The sequence below is a fragment of the Podarcis filfolensis genome (assembly GCF_964270895.1).
Source record: "Podarcis filfolensis genome assembly, chromosome: 17".
NCBI classification, from domain to species: domain Eukaryota; kingdom Metazoa; phylum Chordata; class Lepidosauria; order Squamata; family Lacertidae; genus Podarcis; species Podarcis filfolensis.
In genome coordinates this window covers 8,636,787-8,657,092 of record NC_139621.1, presented here as the reverse complement: position 1 = coordinate 8,657,092, position 20,306 = coordinate 8,636,787, and the positions used below count along the sequence as shown (strand labels likewise).

The following is a 20,306-nucleotide window of genomic DNA, read 5'->3' as shown; positions in this document are numbered from 1 at the left end:
AGGCAGAGGGCCTTCTCGGTAGTGGCACCTGTCCTCATCAGATGTCAAGGAAATAAACAACTATCTGACTTTTAGAAGACATCTGAAGGCAGCCCTGTTTAGGGAAGATTTAAATGTTTTATGTTTTATCATGTTTTTAATATTCTGTTGGGAGCCACCCAGAGTGGCTGGGGAAACCCGGCAAGATGGGTGGGAAAAAATAATAAATTATTATTATTATTAGCATTGCTGTGAATAGCAGGCCTCCAGGGCTTCCTGTTCTGTTCAGGACTGGCAGGCGCAAAAGTCTGAAGCCCCTTCCCCATGCCAGAGTTCTGATCTGGCTAGGATAAACCACATCACATACTAGCTATTTGTTAAATGATGCTGTCAGAGTTGACAGTAGCAATCACCTGGCAAGGAGGTGAGCAGGAGGAGGTCCTGCCATGCTGCTCTGAACTTGGACCACAGCATAAAAATGATCCCTCCTGCTCCAGCCACAAGGGATTTGCAGTGTCTAAATTTGAGGTCCCCTTTGAACTTGAGGCCCTATAACAAATGGCCCTCCTGCCCATCCCACTATTAGCCTGCCCTTTTTATGTTATGCCTTACTAGATTTGACCCCAAATTATAACCTTAAATCTAAAGAATTAGTTTCCTTCCTGTTCAAAGCAGCTAGACTAGTTATTGCCCAACGATGGAAGGAAGACTCTAATATACCACCAGAGGTTTGGGTTCATAACATCTGGAGCATTGCTCTATCAAAACACCTCACATACCATCAGCGACTAATCAAAAGATACATTTGACACAATTTGGTCTCCTTTTTTCTCTCTTTATTGAAGAACAGGGTATTTTAATGCCAGCATCAATGCAGAGGTGTCTGTGGATAGGATATATTAATTGTAAATGTAAACCAGATTGTTAGTGGGTTCCTACTGAGGGTATTTGGCAAGCCAACATGACAGGGATGAGAGATTGAGGATTGCAGTGATCACTCTCTGATATTACGGCAGTGGATAAAGCTGTATTCCAACATTTGAATAAATGTGTTTTAATAATGATAATAGTGTGTAAGAGATGAAGAACATCACAGTGGAACAACTTATCACACTGGTTATCATTAGTAAGGAGGACCAGCAGCCTTTTTTTTTTTTTTTTTGGCCAAGTGTCGGATTTGATGAGTTTCCTTGACAGGCAGTTGAGCTCTTTCCTTGACAGGTTGCTTCTCCAAGGCCTGAATGTTCCCAAAAGAACATTATAATTCTTTGGGGAATTATAGAGACAGAACTCCCTAAACTGTATAGAAACTTATTCATGTATGCTCCTACAGTGGCAAGAATGTTACTTGCCCCAAAATGGAAAGAAGCAGAAGTCCCAGCAAAAGAAGAATGGATACGAAAACTTATGGAATACGCAGAAATGGCGAAACTTACGGGAAGAAAAAGAAATCAAGACAACTTTTTATAAAATAATGGAAATGGTTTATTGAATACTTACAGATAAATTGCAAGAATATTGGCAGGATTATTGTAATAACCTGCAGTTTCATAAGAGTATATATTTAAAGCAGATGAATAAATGAGCAAATTAAGTCAATTTGGATATGCAGAAGATATTGAAAATAAATGTAAGGAACCGCAGAAAGAGAGGGAACAAAGTTTTGAAATGTTAAAATGACTGGAAAATTATTGGAGTGTATAAACCTGAAAATCATAAAGTGTGTGTGTGTGTGTGTGTGTGTATATATATATGCACACATATGACAAATGATCTGACAGCAGATTTGAAGTTGGTGAAATGTGTAAATCTCAAAAGAATAAATATAATGTTATGTACTGAGTTGAATAGGATCCAAAATGCAGCAGTCTGATTGGTCCTAGAATAGGATTCAGAATGCAGCATTCTGATTGGTCCTAGAACAATAGGATACAGAATGCAGCAGTCTGATTGGTTCACAGGAGCCACCCAATCCAGCTGCAGGTGGAAGTAAATCCGCAACCTGATTGGCCTACAGGAGAATCCCGGAATTAGCCAATCACGTGGGGCCCATTGTGTAAATAATGTATATAAGGCAGACACTCTGGGGGAACTTCCATTCCTCCTCACCACTATGAGCTGAATAAAGAGTATGAAATCCACTCTCGACTCCGAGTATATTTCACATAATAATAATAATAATAATAATAATAATATGAGCTCAATAAAGAGCATGAAATCCGCTCTGGACTCCCGAGTATATTTCACATAATAATAATAACAACAATAATAATAAACAGAACTTTTGCGCACAAAAAAAAAGGACCCCCCCCTGCGCGCGCCTACCAGGCTCCCCCGGCTCCCTGCCTTTCCTCTAGGGGCGCCCGAGAGCCCGCCTTCCCTCCGCCGTGAATCACTCGGCTGCAGATAAAAGCCCTGATTGCGCGCAAGACGCGAGCAGGGCCGGCGCGCCCGAACCTGCGCCCGCCCCGCCCAAAGAAAGGCGTCGCGGGGGCGCCCAGGGAGGCGGGGTGGGAGGGGCCGAGCGCGGGCACGTGACCCCCCCCCCGCCAGCTTCCCTGGGTCGCCGGCTGTATTTTGGGGAAGCGAGCGAAAGCTGTCGAGTTCTGTGTCAGCGGCGCGTCGTTCACTTCGGTTCCTGCGCTTGGCTGAGGGCGGCGCCGCCGCCGCCTCCGGAGAGAAAGCTTGGTAAGTGGCCCTGTTTGCAGTTTGAGGGACCCCCCCACACCCCCTCTTCCCCGCCGAGCCCCTCTTGGTCCCGGGGCGCGGGGGGGGGGAGGCGCCGAGAGAAGGCAGCGCCGCCGGGAATGGCTTCTTTCCCTGTCAGCGCCTTGGCAGAAAAGGGGCAGAAGGGGCCCAGCGTCTCTCTCGGTGGGCAAGTGAGAGGGGGAAGAGCTCCTTCTGGGGGGCGCTTGCCCTCCTTTTTTCTCTCCCCCCCCCCGCCTCTCTGGCTCCGCCCACGAGACTGGCAACAGGTAATCACCGAGAGAGCTCCTGGGCATGTGCAGAGTACGCCGTGGAGTCAGGCAGGGAGAGCATGCCTCCAGTGAGGGAAGAAGTTGGGAGGGACCCTCAGAGTCATCTAGTCCAACCCTGTCCCTCTTTCGTCTTATTTATTTCCCATTTAATATATACAGTGGTACCTCAGGCTACATACGCTTCAGGTTACAGACTCCGCTAACCCAGAAATAGTGCTTCAGGTTAAGAACTTTGCTTCAGGATGAGAACAGAAATTGGGCTCTGGCAGCGCGGCGGCAGCGGGAGGCCCCATTAGCTAAAGTGGTGCTTCAGGTTAAGAACAGTTTCAGGTTAAATATGGACCTCCGGAGCGAATTAAGTACTTAACCCGAGATACCACTGTACATTCACATCATCATTATCCACTATACTGCCCTGGCTCTTAGAGCCTATTGACTTCCTTCCCTCCCGCCTCATGGCTTTCAAAATTAACCTTTATATCATTGCAATTTATACGTTTTCCAATTCTAATTACACTCATTACAGAGTGACTCCAAATTTAATTTAATATAGAAAGATAGAAAATTTCTCATTACAGGTCTTCAGACAACCCTGGTAGTGATGTTAATTGCTTACAATAATATCTCAAATATCATATAAATTTACTCCAATCCTTTTGGAATACTTGATCGTGCTGGTTTCAGATTTTTCCTGTCTGCTTTGCCAGTTCTGCAAAGTCCACCATCTTCATCTGCCACTCTTCTTTCACTGGTACTTCTTGTTTCCATTTTTGGGCTAAAAGAATTCATGCCACAGTTGTTGCATACATGAACAGTCTTTTTATCTTCCCTTGGTATCTCTTCACCCACTATACCCAGTAAAAAAGGCTTCTGGTTTTTTAACAAAAGTATTTTTTAAAATTTTCTTTAACTCATTATATTCCATTTCCCAGAGAGCCTTTACCTCTTTACAAGTCCACCACATGTGGTGGAAGATACCTTTCCTATCCTTACATTTCCAGCACTCATTAGTCTTGTACATTTTAGCCAGTTTAGCTGGTGTTAAATACCATCTGTACATCATTTTCATAACATTTTCTTTAAGTGCACTGCATGCAGTAAAGTTAATACAGTACCTTCCTTCCACAACCTTTCCCAAGATTCTAACTGAATATTATATCCAAAATCTTTAGCCAATTGTATCATCACCCCCGTGACCTGAAGAACATATGTTTAAAGAAGATTGGAAAATGCTTATTGAATATATAGGGGGAAATTGTGTACACTTGAAAACATCGGCAGCATTAAGATAAATTCAACAGTGTAAATAAGTTTTGAGGGCTGTGATAATGGAATAAATACAGAATGCTTTACTTTATATAAAATAAGCAGGGATTTATGTTATGCTAAATGAACTATGGAAAGAGAAGAAGGGAAGTCATTGATATTTTAAGGTTGTTTAAATAAATATTCTAAATTGTAAAACAGAACATATATATAAATAAAAGAGGTTGCCCATCCCTGATCTGATAGATCTCCCAATCACCAGCAGCTCTTTCAATCCCAGGTCTTTCCTTCTCTGAGCTTAAGACTGCTGGATGCTCTGCACATGCCCAGGGCCTCTTTTGTCATGGTCAGTTGGCAGGCTGTCTTGACTCTTAGGGAACATCTCTACCTAGGATTTGTTTGCTTTCCCCACCAAAGAGTAAAGTACGCCTTTGTGTGTAGTGGGAGATGCTGAATCCTGAAATCTTCTTGGGTGTAAATGTCAGGAGGCTCATCATGTGTTTCAGATCTGTTGTTGCGCTTTCTAGCTCCTTGTCTTAAGAGGGGCGTTGCTCTTGTAGCTCTCAGTCCCATATGTAGCTGGTGGCATTCCTCACGTGAGCAAACTCTTCAGGATCTTGCAATATGATGCTGGAACCCCTGTTAGCAGCTACTGACCAACAGCTGGTACTTGAGCTCATTCTTTAAAAAGGTAAAGGACCCCTGACAGTTAAGGCCAGTCACGGATGACTCTGGGGTTGCAGCGCTCATCTCGCTTTACAGGCCGAGGAAGCCAGCATTTGTCCGCAGACAGTTTTTCCGGGTCATGTGGCCAGCATGACTAAGCTGCTTCTGGTGAAACCAGAGCAGTACCTATTTATCTGCTTGTACTGGCATGCTTTCGAACTGCTAGGTTGGCAGGAGCTGGGACCGAGCAACGGGAGCTCACCCCGTCGCGGGGATTTGAACCCCCAACCTTCTGATCAGCAAGCCCAAGAGGCTCAGTGGTTTAGACCGCAGCGCCAGCCATGTCCCATGAGCTCATTCTTACCTGCTGTTAATAGGGAGTGCTCATGGAAATAAACAGGAAAGAAAAAGAGCCAAGAGAAGGTCCTATGCAGCTTGGTCACTAAGGGGCTAACTAAGGAGTCTGTTTTCCTTGTTCTATCCCTTAGAGAGCAATTGGATAAAAAAAAAACTGCCTTCATGTCAGTAAAAGCGCTGAAGATGCTTTATTGTAATGGAAGCTGAAAATTCAGAAAGGGGGGCTGCAGTCACCAAGGATACAAGGTACTGTATCCTTTTCAAGGCTACTTCTTGACCATCACTCATTGCTGTTGCTGTATTCCTTGCAGGGACTTCAGACAAAGGCCTCATGTTGCCCATCCTGCTGCTGTTGTCTGTGCCCGTCCTCCACAATGCCGTCTCGGGGAGCATTTCCTGCTATGACGACTCTGGGCAGCCTGTAGATTGGTGTGTGTCCATTGGACCTAAATTGCTTTTATTACTCTTGTTTTATTTTATGAGGTTTGCATACTACCCTTCTGCAAAGTTTTCAGGGTGTTTTAACCAATTAAATAAATAAATAAAGGATTTTATATACCTATCAAATGTGGGTGGGAAAAGGGGATTGTAAACTAGGAATGTCTAGTTAGTAACCATGTTGCCCACCTGTGTCCTAAGTAGAAAGGGAAGACTTCTGTCCCCTGTGTGGCAAGGTGTGTGATTTCTAATGGGCTTTGGGTTTCAGGTTTATTGCCTACAAGCTGCCCAAACCCCATCATAGCCCCCCAGCAGAGGGCATGCGGTACATGTATCTAGACGGCCAGACCCAGGGCTGGGTACAAGGCAAAAGCCTGATGAACAGTACCGAAGGAGCTGTGGGACGGACTGTACAGCAGCTGTACAAAGAGGCATCCCGGAGACAGGTGAGTCTGAGAAAAGGAGGCGTGAGGCTGCTTTTGCAGTATCCCAAATGAGTAGGAGTGATAGGAAGGGTGATCTTGGTTGCGAAGGTTCAATTCCAGCCCAAAGCAAACGCCTTCACTCCAGGCAGACTGGTTCACTGTCTGTCCACTGGCAGGCTGTCTCAGCTGCCTAGATTAGAGCCCAGGCTTTCAAAATGGCTTAATTAATTTAAAAAGGAAGCCAACTTATATCTAGGGAGGCCATTAGTCCACCTAGCTCAATGCTGTCTGCAAAGACTAGCTGTTGGTCTCTGTAGTTTTAGGCATACTACCTGGAAATGCCAGAGATTGAAACTGGAACCTTTTGCATGCAAAACAAGATGCTCTGTTACTGAGCGATGGCCCTCCTCAAGCTCAGATTTATTTTGTGGCTCCTGCAAGAAGTGCTGCATGATCTCCAAGGTCCAGCCAAGGATCCTTTACAGCTGGGTGGCCCAAGGGCCACATGCAACCCTCAAGGCTGTTTTTTGGCAGCCCTTGCCAACTTTGGAAGCCCCTTCAGCCCCCCTGCTGCCTCCCCTCGTGCTGTCACGCAATGGAGGTGCTGGGCTTTGGGAAGAAGGTGTGAGGGCTCAACACAGGATCCTATATTCCTCCCGCCTCCTTCCCAAAGTCTCGTTAGTGCTTTTCCAGCTTTGGGAAAGCTTTTAAACACCCCTTTTACATTTGCCAGTAGTGCAACTACCTGGACTCCTTGTGCAGTTTGGCTGGCTCTTGAGTGCCTGGCCCAGAGGAGGGGCTAAAGTATTGGCTGCTTCAATAAACTCAGTGAAGAGGAAAGCTTGGAAAATAGACCAGTTCTCTAACCACCGTATCTTTCATTTCTCACCCAGGAGGAGCAAACAGCCTATGTCCTATACAACGATGAGCCTCCAAAGGAGTTTGTCTCCAGCCTCAATTATGAGCCTCCAGATGAGCTTTTCTCCAGCCTCAATGGCCATACAAAAGGTAGACCCCCCTTATCCAAATGCATGCAAAGGAGCGCAGCAAATGTGTCTTAAGTTTGAAGAAGGTTGAGAACTTCAGCTACTGGTTCTGCGTTATCGTCAACTTGTGTGGTGGCTGTAGATCATGACTTGGCCTGACCAGCCACCTGGCCCAACACTCTTGGAACTTCAGCACACCTGGGTTAAGTTTCAACCCCCACTTTTTTGTTTGTTTTTGTTTCCCCCTCTAGGAGTCATCCTGCTGGACAAAACACAGGGATTCTGGCTGCTTCACAGCACTCCTCATTTCCCGCCCAGTGCAGATGAGCAGTATGACTGGCCTCACAGTGGTCTATCCTATGGGCAGACCTTCCTGTGCATCACACTTCCCTATGGCCAATTCAAAGAGATTGGTAGGTGTAGGATCTTGATACAGACGGAATATTGATACTGGAAGTCAGAACTCTGGGATTATTTCCAGGCTCCTGGTAGGGAAGGGCTAGGGCTTCCCTATGGTAGGATTCCCCTACAAATTCTGTTTCATTGACATGTGTTTTGTATGAACCAAACCTGTATACAGCACCATAGCGGTACGTGGTACTTTACAGAGTAGCCTAAGGCAGAAATTGGCCCCTGTGTACTATTTGAGACTATCCCCAGCTTTGTGAAAATATGCCACAGGACAGGGAAAGTTCAGAGAAAATGATCCAGTTCAGCTCTGGCTACTCTGCACATGCACATAAACACTCCTTCCTTAGGGGCGAGGGACCCTCTTCTGTCATCTATGTTCTAGTGGAACCAGAGCAAGGAACAGAATTGCTACAGTTGGGCTTGGAAGGCTATCTGTTCTCAGCTAACTTTGCCGGATAGATACCCAGCTGTATTGGTAGGGAAATGGGTCAACAAGACAGCATTTCTCCTGCCCCTGACAAGGCTGTGATGCAAGATGCAAGTGTATATGCCATGCCAGTCATTTTCAAGGAAAGATGGGGCAAGCTATCCCTCATCCCTCTCCCTGTCCTATGTACCTCTGGTATCTAAGGTTTACATACACAGGAGTTTGCCCTTAAGCATGAAACATAGCTCAGGTAGGTCTATTGGCTGGGATGGTCAACGGAGCCTGTAGCTGGCATATCTGATGCCACCCATGCAAATCTTGAGTATCTCTATTAGGAGGTTTGTCAGCTGGGGGACAGCTCCTTTACAAGCCAGTGGCTCTGATGTGCCAGATGTGTTGTCTCTGCTGCAGGGAATCAGCTGCTCTACACTGAGCCTCTTGTCTACGATCATCACGTGGAAGGAACCTTTGCCCAGGACCTGCCTGCCTTGTTGAATGCTTCAGAGGGGCAACACATTGAGGAGGAGCCTTGGAACTCCACCGTGGCCCTCAGATCGGTGGGGGGCAAGGAATTTATCAGCTTTGCAAAGTTTCGCTCCTTTGACGATGGTAGGTGAAGAGATGGGACCGGCTGAAAAGGGAGGCGATGGGAGATGTTGAGCAACACGTTTAAAAGAAGGGGTTGGTAATATGTACTCACAGTCATGTCAAGGCTTTTCTCATAAGAACTTTTCCTCTACCCAGACCTCTACTCAGGCTGGCTGGCCCAAGCTCTCGCCAGTAACCTCTACGTCCAGTTCTGGCTCAGGTCCAGAGGGATCCTGCCTTCCAATTGTTCCAGGCACTTCCGAGTCTACAATATGGAGGAAATAGCCTTCCAGCATGCAGCCATTTCCTTTGCTTCCATGATGGACCATTCCAAGTGGTGTGTGAGCACAGAGAGTGATCCTGGCTGGGCCTGTGTTGGGGACATGAACCGCAATCGTGCGGAGGAATACCGTGGGGGCGGCACCATCTGCTGTCGTGATGCAGCCGTGTGGAAGGCCTTCCGCTCTTTGGTACAGAAGTACACTGACTGTGATGGTGCCGGGCACCAGCCAGCTACACGGACTGTGATCACCTGAGAAGCCTCAGCCATACTAGGTGAACATGGCTCACCAAACTGGGTAAGAGTGCCATGGGTGACTCCCAAGGGCTAAGCACTACCTAAATTGTTCCCATGATCCTGTTTGCTCCTCCCAGTTTTGGGTCCTGGTATATTCTGGTGCTGTGAACCATCCTTGCTCCTGTGAAATGGTCTCTACCACTTCTTGGCTCCCCCCGTTTCCCGCCTTCCACCCGTTTCTGAAAATGACCCCTTGCCAAACTTGGGAACATGATAGGCTTTGCTTTGGACTTCCCTCTCCTTCAGTGTCCTCAACATAACAGCACCTGCCACAGTTTTGGGGGCTGCACAGAGAAAATAACTGGCCCATAGAAGTTAATTTGCTGCAGCAATGTACTTTTTGTATGTCTGTGCTTTGTATAAATATTTGATTCCAACAGCTGGGTGTTTATTCAAGGAATATGGATTTTTGGGGTTTCACAAGAGGCAAGGAAATGGGTGTGATTTTAAGAAAGGCTTGTAAAATGAGACAGAATGCTGGTTAATGGTCTCAAGCGGACACCCCTGATGCTGTGAGATCAGTCAAGATAAGGAGCTATTTAAAAATGGCAACAGTTGGAGGAATTTATTTAGCTGACACGGCAAGGTGAAAGCATCACGCAGACAAAGGGGTGTACTTTTTGCTTAATTTATTACTGTTTTGAAATCCAGTGACACACAGTTGCCACTGCCACCCTCTCCTCACCTGGTGGGCAGCTGGCTGCTCAACCTGTTTTCATAAAATACAGTACTAGGAAGTGGACTGCTACACACATGCACCCACAGGTTAAAACTACAGTGATTCAATACTGCAACTGAAAATAGTACTGCCATAAAAAGAAAAAAAATATATATCAAGTGTTCCCCAATTCATAATTCTTTTTAAAACAGTTAATGCTGTTACAAATGCTACTGATGTGAGGACAAGGCAAGACACAAACAAGTCCTACATCTTCACTGCAGTATAAATATGGAAGAGTTTTATACAGTTTGCCCACATCCGACACTACGTTTCTTGCTACCCGTTGCAGCTAAGGGAATACAGCATCTCTGCTTTGGAAAGACGGATGCTTTGAGGTCTGCACCATGGAATGTCTCTTTAATCATCTTCGGTGCCACTTCCTGAGCGATCCTGAAGGAGAAAGAAAAATAATATGTCACTCTTTTTTAGGCAATTAATTTTTTTAAGCAGGGTGCCCTCCCCCTTTATCCTCACAGCAGCCAGAGATTAGACTGATATACTGGCCCAAAGTCACCCAGGAAATTTCATGGATGAGTAGTGGCCCCTGGCTCTAACTCAGCATTTTGTCCACTACTCCAAACCCAAGAGGCTGGATCATAAGCAGTGGGACCCACTTCTGTGCTTGCCTAAACTGTAAAAGGACTTGTCTTACTTTCTCTCTTTGCCCCTTTCCCTCCACTGGAATTGAACAAATTTGTCCTTGAGGACTCCTTTGAGAACCACTGGCAACAGTGTGAGGGGAATGACATCCTGCAGTTACCTCTTCTTGCTCTTCCTCGCTATCATCATCACTAACTACAGGTTTGGCCCGTGACCCACGGCTGGTGCGCCTACGTCCTTTCATCCGGTCTTGTGCTTTCTCCTTCCTGCCCAGTTTAATCTTCACTTTGACAGAACGAGCTGAAGGGAAAGAGAAAAAGGTAAGATTGGCAAGGCCACAACAGGATAGGATCAGCCTTCATGCTCTCTCTCACTCCCCATCTCTGTGTGCTCCCATCTCTTCATGAGCAAAGAACACAAGAATGGAAATGCAATACCATTCATGACAAGGCTTCATCGTTATATAGCCTAATTCCCTTTATGCCACCTGTACTTCATTGCCTTTTTAAATCAAGAACCAATACTTTCACCTCCGCTTGGTTCTGAACAATGACTGTAAGCCTTTGCATCTGCACACTGAAAACGGGCTTTTTTCCCCTCAAGGAAAATCAAGAAGTCTCCAAGGATAGAGAAAACAGTGGCAGCACAAGGATTTTCCCTATATGATGCTCTGAGTGTACACAGAACATGAGACCGTGGCTCAATCCAATACCAGTTTGCTGACTTTCTGGTTCCTCCTTTCAGGCATTTTCTTTTACTAAACTGCATACACATACTTTTTACAAAAGAAACCTTAGCAAGCAAGCAAGTACGCACATTCAGATTCAGATCCTTCCTCTTCTCCTTCTTCCTCTTCTTCGCTCTCTTCGCCTTCACTGTCTTCCTCTTTTTCAATTTTCTGCCTCACACTGGTGAAGACAGACTGCAACACAATCGAGTCTTCATAAATCTGCAAGGAACATGCAAATCACATTTTAGGGTAAAATCCTAGCTCCACAAAGCTAGTTCACATGTTTACTATCATGCTACACTGTCACAATGCTTTTGCTCAAAGAGAAATCTTTTCAGGGCTCATGCTGAAAGTGCTTCTGAGTGTTCAAGGCACTTCATATTATACACACCCCTGAAGTCTCAGAAAACCTCACGACGCAGCAAATAACAATTCTATGCAACCTCAGAACTTGCTTCATACACTGCCAACATACCATGGTTCCATAAAAAAATTACAGCCCCTGTGATAACTGGGATGACACAACAGCAGCTACTTGTTCTAAGGATAAACAGCTGGCAATCGGGTTTTGACAATTCCAGTTCCAGAACAAGAGGTCTAGTTCGATGCGCACCTTAAGGGACTCAAGGGAGAGAGATGCAGTGAACCTTTCTTTGCATGGACAGGGACATACATGCCATTCATACGACAGCGGCAACTGCCTTACCAGAGAGCCTTCAAGGTTGAAAGTCTGTGCGTTCTGACACAGGAGCATGACATCCTTCTCCAGATCATTCAGGCTGCGGTACTTGTGGTTCCGGATGCGCTCCTGAAAAGGAAAGGGAACCAAAGGGACAGGTTCCAGGTCATGTCTGCACAGAAATCACCAGTATTTAAATAGGTTCTACTTTGTCTCCTTGGATCCTGTGCTTTCTATCTGTCCACGTGAACATACAGCTCTACCTCTTAACAGTTAAACAAGGGAAAAGATTTAATGTAATGGGAGTAAAAGCAACAACTGCCCACCGCATTAAGCCATATAAAACCATCTATATAGTACATTGTATTAAGATAAAAAGGGGGTGGCAAAGCAGAAAGAAATGAAACACATCCTACTCAGCCTTGCCCAGGCTAAGGCTCAATTGCTCTTCCTAGGATTCAGCTGCAAATAAAACCTTTTAAATATGTTGTAAAATGTAATATACAAATGTGACACTCAATTCAATGTATTTTTCAAAACGTTCTTTTAAAAAAGCATTTTCACAGCGTTTTTTATATTCCACCCTAGAAAGAGCCAGTCCTTCAGTGAAGTCTATAAAAGTTACTAGCCCACAAACATTCCTACTAGTCTGCTGACCCATATTTTCCCATGCTGGTTATTTGTGGCACAATAACAGCTTAAAAGAGGGACACAATTGTAGATACAATTGTGGATGTACACAACTGGATGACAGTTAACAGCTTAAATTTACAAATGCTTTCCTGCTTGGAGGCAGTCCTTTACTATATACATTGTCTGATAACCTAACAAGTTCATGATAGATGCGACACCCCAACCAGGGTTTCTAATGGTTCACAACTCTTAACCACTAAGCCACATATTCCAGAAGGGCAACAGCCTGTTGCAGCAAAAGTGTCTTATAACACATTAAAGACTGACCCAATTTATTACAGCATAACCCTTTATGGATCAAAGTCCACTTTGACAGACTTAGTGCTCAGAAGCAAAATAAAAGATTTCACACAGTTCTGGATGTGTTAGAATGTGAACTAAGCAATACCCAAGTACTGATTTTGTTGGACGTCTATGAAATTAAGTCACAGGAGTCGGCACTCCTACTTGGAGAAAATGAAAGCTTCTGTTAAAGGGCTTTAACCATGCAATTACAGTTAATAGCTTTTAATGGATTTAGTAACTAAAGTAGAACATTTAGAAAGACTGGAACACCTGAATGTGCACAAAATTTTAAAAGGGTAGGGTGGCACTGCTGGATAACAAATGTCACATCCTGACATTCAACAGAACAAGTAATGTGTGTACGTATTCAGGGAAATCATTAAGAACTCCACCCATTGAGTGAGAGACTATACAAAGCTTTGCATATTCCAAAGTTTGCCTTCCATCAGTTACACTGAAGCCAATTTGAAACACATAAATATCATCTATTCCAGAAAGCTAAGTGGGAAGCCCCTTGAAATGCTCATGTACACAAGACAAGTCGCAGCAAAACCAACCAGCCACTTACGCGTTAGCAACTACCAAATAATATGCTTCTGAGCCAAAATAGGTGCATTTACTGGCAAACCAACACTGGCCTCATCTAGAAAAACCACAGGATACTTAAAACTGTAATTAAATTTAGTGATATATTTATACCCCCCCCTTCAAAATCATGCTTATTATTTATTTTCAAAACTTTCCATACTGGCAGCATTAAGAAAATATTGTGGTGGTGTACAGCATAAAATCAATAATAAAATTACATTCATAAAGCAATATATGTTGCTAAACAGGAGATCAATTTAATACGTCAGCAGAGCTGGATCACACTTCAGGTAACAGCACATTATTTAGGTTGCTCTCAAGAATATTAAAATGCAATGAAAACTAATGTGTTAAAATAAGGTCTACAGCATCCAACCTAACAGATCAACACAAGATGTAGAGCAAAAATGGATCAATGCACTGCTGCTGAAACTGCAAGAGCTGTGTGCACTGTTCTTACAAGCCTACCGAAAAGTGTTCCTACAAATAATGCAGAAAAATACTGGGTCTCCCCACTGTGGATGCTGCTACACGTCTGTCACAACTGTGTTGCATTGGCCAGTTCCTGTTCATTTGCCTTTGTTGTGGTGAATGGCATTAAATACAGCACTTCAACACACTGTAAACTGGACTTTCAAAACCAAGGGAGAAAAAGTGAGCTATTCCTGTGATCAATTAGAGATAGCATTGCTTTTCCATAGTTGGCAACAACAGCATGGAAACTCAGCTTTAACAGGCCATGACAAATCCTTAGAATAGCCCTGCAGTGATGGGATCAGGTCTGTTTGCCATCATCATCATCATCATCATCATTTTTTTATTTATACCCCGCCCATCTGGCTGCGTTTCCCCAGCCACCCTGGGCTGCTCCCAACAGAATATTAAAAACACGTTAAAACATCAAACACTCAAAACTTCCCTAAACAGGGCTGCCTTCAGATGTCTTCTAAAAGTCAGATAGTTTATTTCCTTGACATCTGATGGGAGGGCGTTCCACAAGGTGGGCTTCTTTCCTGGAGTCCACTATCATCTTGAGTGAACAACAAATTGTACTACTAACATAAAATGATGGATGCCCTAATCAGGATGGCCAGCAGGAACATTTTCCAACTACCTTACATTGTTGGTAGTATTAGAATTTTGGAAATATGAGAACATAAAGGCGAATGTTGTGCTGCTACAACGAGGCAAGAATAATTACCTTTATTTTCTTGAAGTCCACTGGTTTGCGGATGAGTTCATAGTACTCTGGAAGCTCCTTGCGAGAAGGAAGTTGGATGAAGACTTCACTAAGCTGGCGTCCACTGCTGCTACAAGACAAGAAAAAGGAAGACGATTAAAAAGAGGTCTGCTTCCCTCACACTCCACGGGTCTTCAATAGCCATGAAGTACCAACAGCAAAATACAAAGATGACTTTTCTTACAAATAGTGACGTGTTCTGTATTTAATAAAGCAACCCATCAATGGCTTGCACAATATGTCACGTCCTCACGTTAATCACTTTGTTGACTTAGGAATGTGCACACCAGCAATCACTGGATAAGTACCAACTCTGTTTAGCCTTTCCAAATACGGAAAAATCAGGGTCGGTGGTTCAGGCTCAAGGTCCTGAATAAAAGTTGTCAGGATGGATCACAAGAGACCAGAAGGAAATGAGCATCCTGTTGCATGATCAATATGAGCCAAGGTTGGAGGCTTAATATTTCCTTCTCCGCTTAAGCAAAAATAATCTGATGCAAGGATAGCTCATTGCCTGGCCCCCTGGATCACCGGCAGCCTTCAAATCGCTCAGTAATTGATCTAGCCAGCTCAAGGGTATTTAAGAGGATCAAGGTAGACAAGTGGAACCTATGACAAAATGTTGCAGTTTGTAATGCTCATGAACATTGTTCCAGCCAATCAGCCAGGCCTTCTTCCAGGATACTCCATTGCATTCCCTGTCCCCAAGCAATCAGCATTCTCTGCCCACTTCAGCACACACCATAATCACTGGTGGGATTTTTTGTTTTTTGTCTGCTTGGCCTTTTTAACACCTGAAAGCTTCTCTGTACTTCCGCAGTTCTGAGCATGCTGGTATCTTCCCATTTTGTTTGTGGTTGGTGCCATTTTGGATACAAAAACAACGGCACTCAACCACAAACATCAGAAATGATGGCAACTGATAAAAGTGGTAATACTGAGATTACTTGTTAGTTCCTGATTTTAATACTGATGTATATAAAGGTAAAGGTACCCCTGCCCATACGGGCCAGTCGTGTCCGACTCTAGGGTTGTGCGCCCATCTCACTTAAGAGGCCGGGGGCCAGCGCTGTCCAGAGACATTTCCGGGTCACGTGGCCAGCATGACGAAGCTGCTCTGGCGAGCTGGCACCAGCGCAGCACACGGAAACGCCGTTTACCTTCCTGCTATAAAGCGGTACCTATTTATCTACTTGCACTTAGGGGTGCTTTCGAACTGCTAGGTGGGCAGGAGCTGGGACCGAAAGACGGGAGCTCACCCTGCCGCGGGGATTCGAACCGCCAACCATGCGATCGGCAAGCCCTAGGCGCTGAGGTTTTACCCACTGATTTTAATACTGATGTATATGCACGGCTACAAATTAACCCACATTTGCGTCTTTCAATATTTGAATCAACCCACTGCCTTCATCCAGAAGAACAACATGTCTATCCATCAACTTCAGTCTGGATTCTCCATGATGGTGAAAAAAAATGCAAATTATGTAAATGACATGTGCCTAATTCACAGTGTCCTTTTAACTCGTGATATCTTTCCTTGAATTGAAGCCAAATGCAGCAGCAGGAAGTCTATCCTGGAGAGATTTAGGAAAGTGAACTTTTACCCAGAGAGCAGAAATACTGAAGAATGTCCTATGCCTTCTTAGAAACAAACAAACAAACAAACATCCCGCTCTTCTGTTACCTGTCCTTATATTTAATCACAGCGTCAACTATCTTCTTCATTTTCTTGGTGAGGTTGGGTGGATTTGGCGAAAGCTTCTCGGCCGGGGGCCTCCCACGCTTCTTCTGCTTCTTGCTGTCGTCGTCTTTATCCCGGCTGCGAGTGCTGGTGGTTGGCGTGGATGAGCTGACGTCCACGTCCCTCTTCCGCTTGCGGGAAGATTTCTTCTGGCGCACCTCCTCTTCTATCTCCTCCAGCGTTCCCTCCTCTATGGCCTGCGGACAGGAGCAGCTCAGTCAGCCAGGTAAAATGAACAGCAAGCATGAAGACGACACACCGTGAAATGATCAAACACAGACATTCACACAAACATCCAAGCAATCTAGCACAGTGAGGAATGGGATGTCTGCATGGGCCGCTTCCCAAAAGACACTTATTTCCCGGGTTAACCAGTAAAGGATAATGGAAGGCTGCAACTCTGTAGCGGTGGGAAAGGAAAGATGGTTCTCTTACCTATGAGCTTTTCTTCTCATGTTAAACAGGGCCGGCAGGCTGGGACTCTGCAGAGGAATCTGTCGTGACAATGCAGAGGAGAGTGTGGGGGATGCCCCTTCCTGCCAGCTCAGTTGCAAATTCTTCCGAAGCTGCAAAGAGACCCGCGGCTACTAACCACCAGTTAACAAGACACATTAATGCTTCAGATTGCACAGGAGAGGAATAGAGGCCAGCAAACTGCAGGCCATGTATAACAGAAGTAGGAAAACTCAGAAGTAAAAATGGCCCATCTTTCCTTTTTCTTTAGTCATACATGGCTAGAGGCTCTCATCCAAAGCAAATTAACCTCACGGTTGCAATTCAGGCACTATCCATAACACCCGAAAACTGGTATCGGACTTTCAAGAGGAGAATGGCCTGCCAACAAGGTTCGTTTAAATGGCATCGACACCCTGGCTTCAACCCATTTTGGTTCCAAGCCTCTCCACACACTCAGTACCCACCTTTTCAATTATGGTGAATAGTAAGTTGTGGAATACGTGCTGTAGATGCTATTGTCAGCTGCTGAGGAACTGAGACCTGGAGTCTGCATGTGTCATATTGACTCTGGTCAATTTGGTGAACAGAGAGAGAACAAGTGCAATAGAGGCAGGCGGCTCTTGAATGACTGTAAAGAAAAAGACTGGAGCCTAAGAAATTGCCCTGACTCTTCTTCTTTAGAAATTTGGGCCTATGGGGGGTTCCACCTACTCTATCTGCCACTTTCAAATTCCCCGCCTCAACCTCACTTTCCCCCCAAATATGGAGATTACTCGCCTTCTTGGAATGGTCTTCTTTAGTCACACATTAGGTACTATACCTCAGCACTGGCCAACACATGAAACACCACGGAAAGCTCATGTGCACGGGAGAAGAGTGCCCACATCTCTTTCAGAACTGATGTCAAAACAAAAGGGGTCCCAGAATGCTGCTTTCTATTCATCCCCTTCCAAAGTCTGAAGGTCTTACTGTCTCACTCAGAGCAAGACACCTCCAGAGGAAGGAGGGTGGGGTGAAATCACTCAAGGAACTATGAATACACCTAGTTTCTATGTTTTTGATGTGGCCTCTGTTTTGTGATCAATTAGTACCTACCAGGAAGGGATGTCCAGAACATTAGCTGTGAGACACTGCTGTGCCTCTTCCAAGAGAGAACACCAAAACACATAGTATGGGGTGAAGACCTTGCTAGATTCCGATTGGGCTCTAGTGGAAAGCAGAATTCACTTTTAAAGGGCACAAGTATGAAACATTAAATGTGGAGTCCAATGGAAACATATCCGGGAGCTAAAGGCGTTCCTTTTTCTTGATCCAGAACTGAAATGGAGTCTCTTGTCCCATGGAAAACATAAAAAACAAAAAACCAGCTTGGCTCACACTTGAGCAATTTCCCTCTCACTGGTATGGCTGTGTTTGCCACTCACTGCCCTAAGCTATAGCAGGTTTTAAAATCTTTCCTAGGAAATAAAGCATTGTTAATCCCTTTCCAGATCCTCTGGTCAATGATCCACTGTTCAGCTGTGGGGTACGCTCATTCCACAAGAAGGTATTCTCGCTTCTGCTTGCTCTTTTGGATAGGGTGGGATGTTCAAAAAAGGCGATTACAAGAAATGCTCCACCTAATAAACTAAGCACATTGTCTTCAGATACCGGCACAATTCCTTTAAGTACCAGGGAACTTCCAAGATGAGATCAGTTTCCTGTTTCCCTCATTATGCGCGGTAAAAAGATGCGATCTTCAACTTCAATATGAAAGCAACCCGTGTAGCTGCAATGCATTACAGCTGAAGTCTGGGCTGCCTATTAGGACCAGTGTGGTTCCTGGTGGTTAAGCCTCAGCTACTTGCTAGTGGGCATAGCTCAAGCCAGGCTTGAAAAGAGGGGCTACAGAGAGATCCCAAACATGCTGCCTTTCCTATCAGAAGGCAGGAAGATGCTGCCCTGGAGAATCCAGCTACTGGGTAAAGATGCAGGAGAAAAGCATGCCCACAAAGACGGCCCAGTTGGAATAATATCTGGTTTGTAAAAAGAGGCAGTTGAGTAAGTGCCACATGGTTCTGTCTGACAGAGACTTATCTGGCGAATGGATTTGCCCTCACATTTCTTCTCAGGACCAGAAACCAAATGTGTGGACCATCCATATGCAGCGTCATCACATACAATGGATTAATAAACCTGGCAAGGATTGCCTGCCAGTTTGTTTGCACTGCTTCAGCCAGCCAGTGCTTGCTATGTGACATCTTCTAGAAAAGATGTCACCCTTAGAGACTAACTGGTTTACTCGATGAAAGCTCAGATATCCCTGGCATTCATAATGCAAAACATGGTAGTTTGTTTGCTGTTTAGAACTAATATGGCTACGCTTCTGCAATTTTTTTAAATATAAAAAAGAATTCAATGACTCTGTCGGGGGGGAAACTAAGGTGATCTGCAATAAAGGAGCAGATCATATAACCTTGCTTGGCAGGTCACTCTGATATTTAGTGACGGACTTATTGGCAACATATGATCTTCATTATCTTTTGATAAAGCATCTAACTTTTGAAGTACTTAGGCCAGAAGCAAAAATAAAATAAAATGATATTTTCCTCCCTGCTACCTTCAAACACGGTGTAACACAGAAAAAGTGGTCTTACCTTTTTTTGTTTCTACTTGTTTGATAGGTAGCAGTCCAGAGACAGGGCACGCTCTCTGACCAGCCAATAAGGAGCAGATGCTGAAGCAAAAAGTCTCTGGGAAGGACTTAGAGAGCACCCACCTCTTCCTCTGTACAACCATCCACTCCTAGCCTAAGACCTCACACACTACAACTCAAACAACAAGCACACTATACAAACAACAGACTACCACTGAAACATGCAGGTTATAGATTACTGTCCAATAAACAATCAGACAGAAAGTTTTCAGCTAAGACAACATTTTCTGTTTTATTTGTTGCTGGGCAGTGGTCTGCTCACTGGAGGTAGGTGAGAACATCAGAACCCTGAGGTTCATGCACTGTTTTTCTAATTTATAAGCAAGGTTTGGATACCCCTTGGTAGAAAGATAGGCTTAGACATGTCTCTCTTCATACTGATAGATCTTATGAAAATGCGCACAGCACTCAGAAATAAATATCTTGCTCCACCAGGTTACTCTGGGTCTGCACAAGCAGAACACAAACCAGTTATAGGCAATAGTTTTGCTTCAGTGCCCACCAAATATTGATCTGATCATATAGACAAGTTTAAAGTGATTTCTTTTTCTTTAAAAGCAGCAATATCCACAGCAAAGTGCTCCATGTTTGGTTGTAAAAAGCAGCTTGACCCTGTAAGAATTGCTGAAGCAAAGGTTTTGCAGACTGAAGAACCCAAGTTTGACTATTAGATGTCTACTTGATTCACAGAAAACTGCAGGATGCGTTTCAACTTTTAGCTTTGACAGTAGATATTTTACAGCACACAGCCCTTCAAATTCAATGTATGCAGTGTATATT

The 20,306-nt window shown here is 44.5% G+C and overlaps 2 protein-coding genes across 13 annotated transcripts in view; one reads left to right on the top strand and one right to left on the bottom strand.

Moving 5' to 3' along the window:
* The first annotated feature begins 2,375 nt into the window (after nt 1-2,375).
* On the top strand, nt 2,376-9,477 carry DNASE2 (deoxyribonuclease 2, lysosomal). Its single transcript, XM_083593769.1, has 7 exons — nt 2,376-2,667; nt 5,558-5,675; nt 5,953-6,130; nt 7,003-7,117; nt 7,347-7,508; nt 8,345-8,542; nt 8,678-9,477. Exons 2-7 carry the CDS (start codon nt 5,578-5,580, stop codon nt 9,055-9,057), a joined length of 1,131 nt encoding a protein of 376 aa, XP_083449895.1. The 5' UTR covers nt 2,376-2,667; nt 5,558-5,577; the 3' UTR covers nt 9,058-9,477.
* A 235-nt stretch (nt 9,478-9,712) lies between these two features.
* SMARCA4 (SWI/SNF related BAF chromatin remodeling complex subunit ATPase 4) overlaps nt 9,713-20,306 on the bottom strand; it is a 62,223-nt gene continuing 51,629 nt past the window's right edge. For 6 of the 12 annotated variants that reach the window (XM_083592765.1, XM_083592772.1, XM_083592774.1 and 3 more), the window contains 6 exons: nt 16,319-16,572; nt 14,596-14,704; nt 11,856-11,957; nt 11,236-11,368; nt 10,580-10,719; nt 9,713-10,209 (listed from right to left, as the gene is read on the bottom strand). In XM_083592765.1, the coding sequence (XP_083448891.1) occupies nt 10,177-10,209; nt 10,580-10,719; nt 11,236-11,368; nt 11,856-11,957; nt 14,596-14,704; nt 16,319-16,572 (771 nt within the window). In that variant the 3' untranslated portion in view covers nt 9,713-10,176. Of the gene's footprint in view, nt 10,210-10,579; nt 10,720-11,235; nt 11,369-11,855; nt 11,958-14,595; nt 14,705-16,318; nt 16,573-16,810; nt 16,942-20,306 lie in introns of those variants that run through there. The other 6 variants (XM_083592771.1, XM_083592773.1, XM_083592775.1 and 3 more) reach the window with 2 other exon arrangements.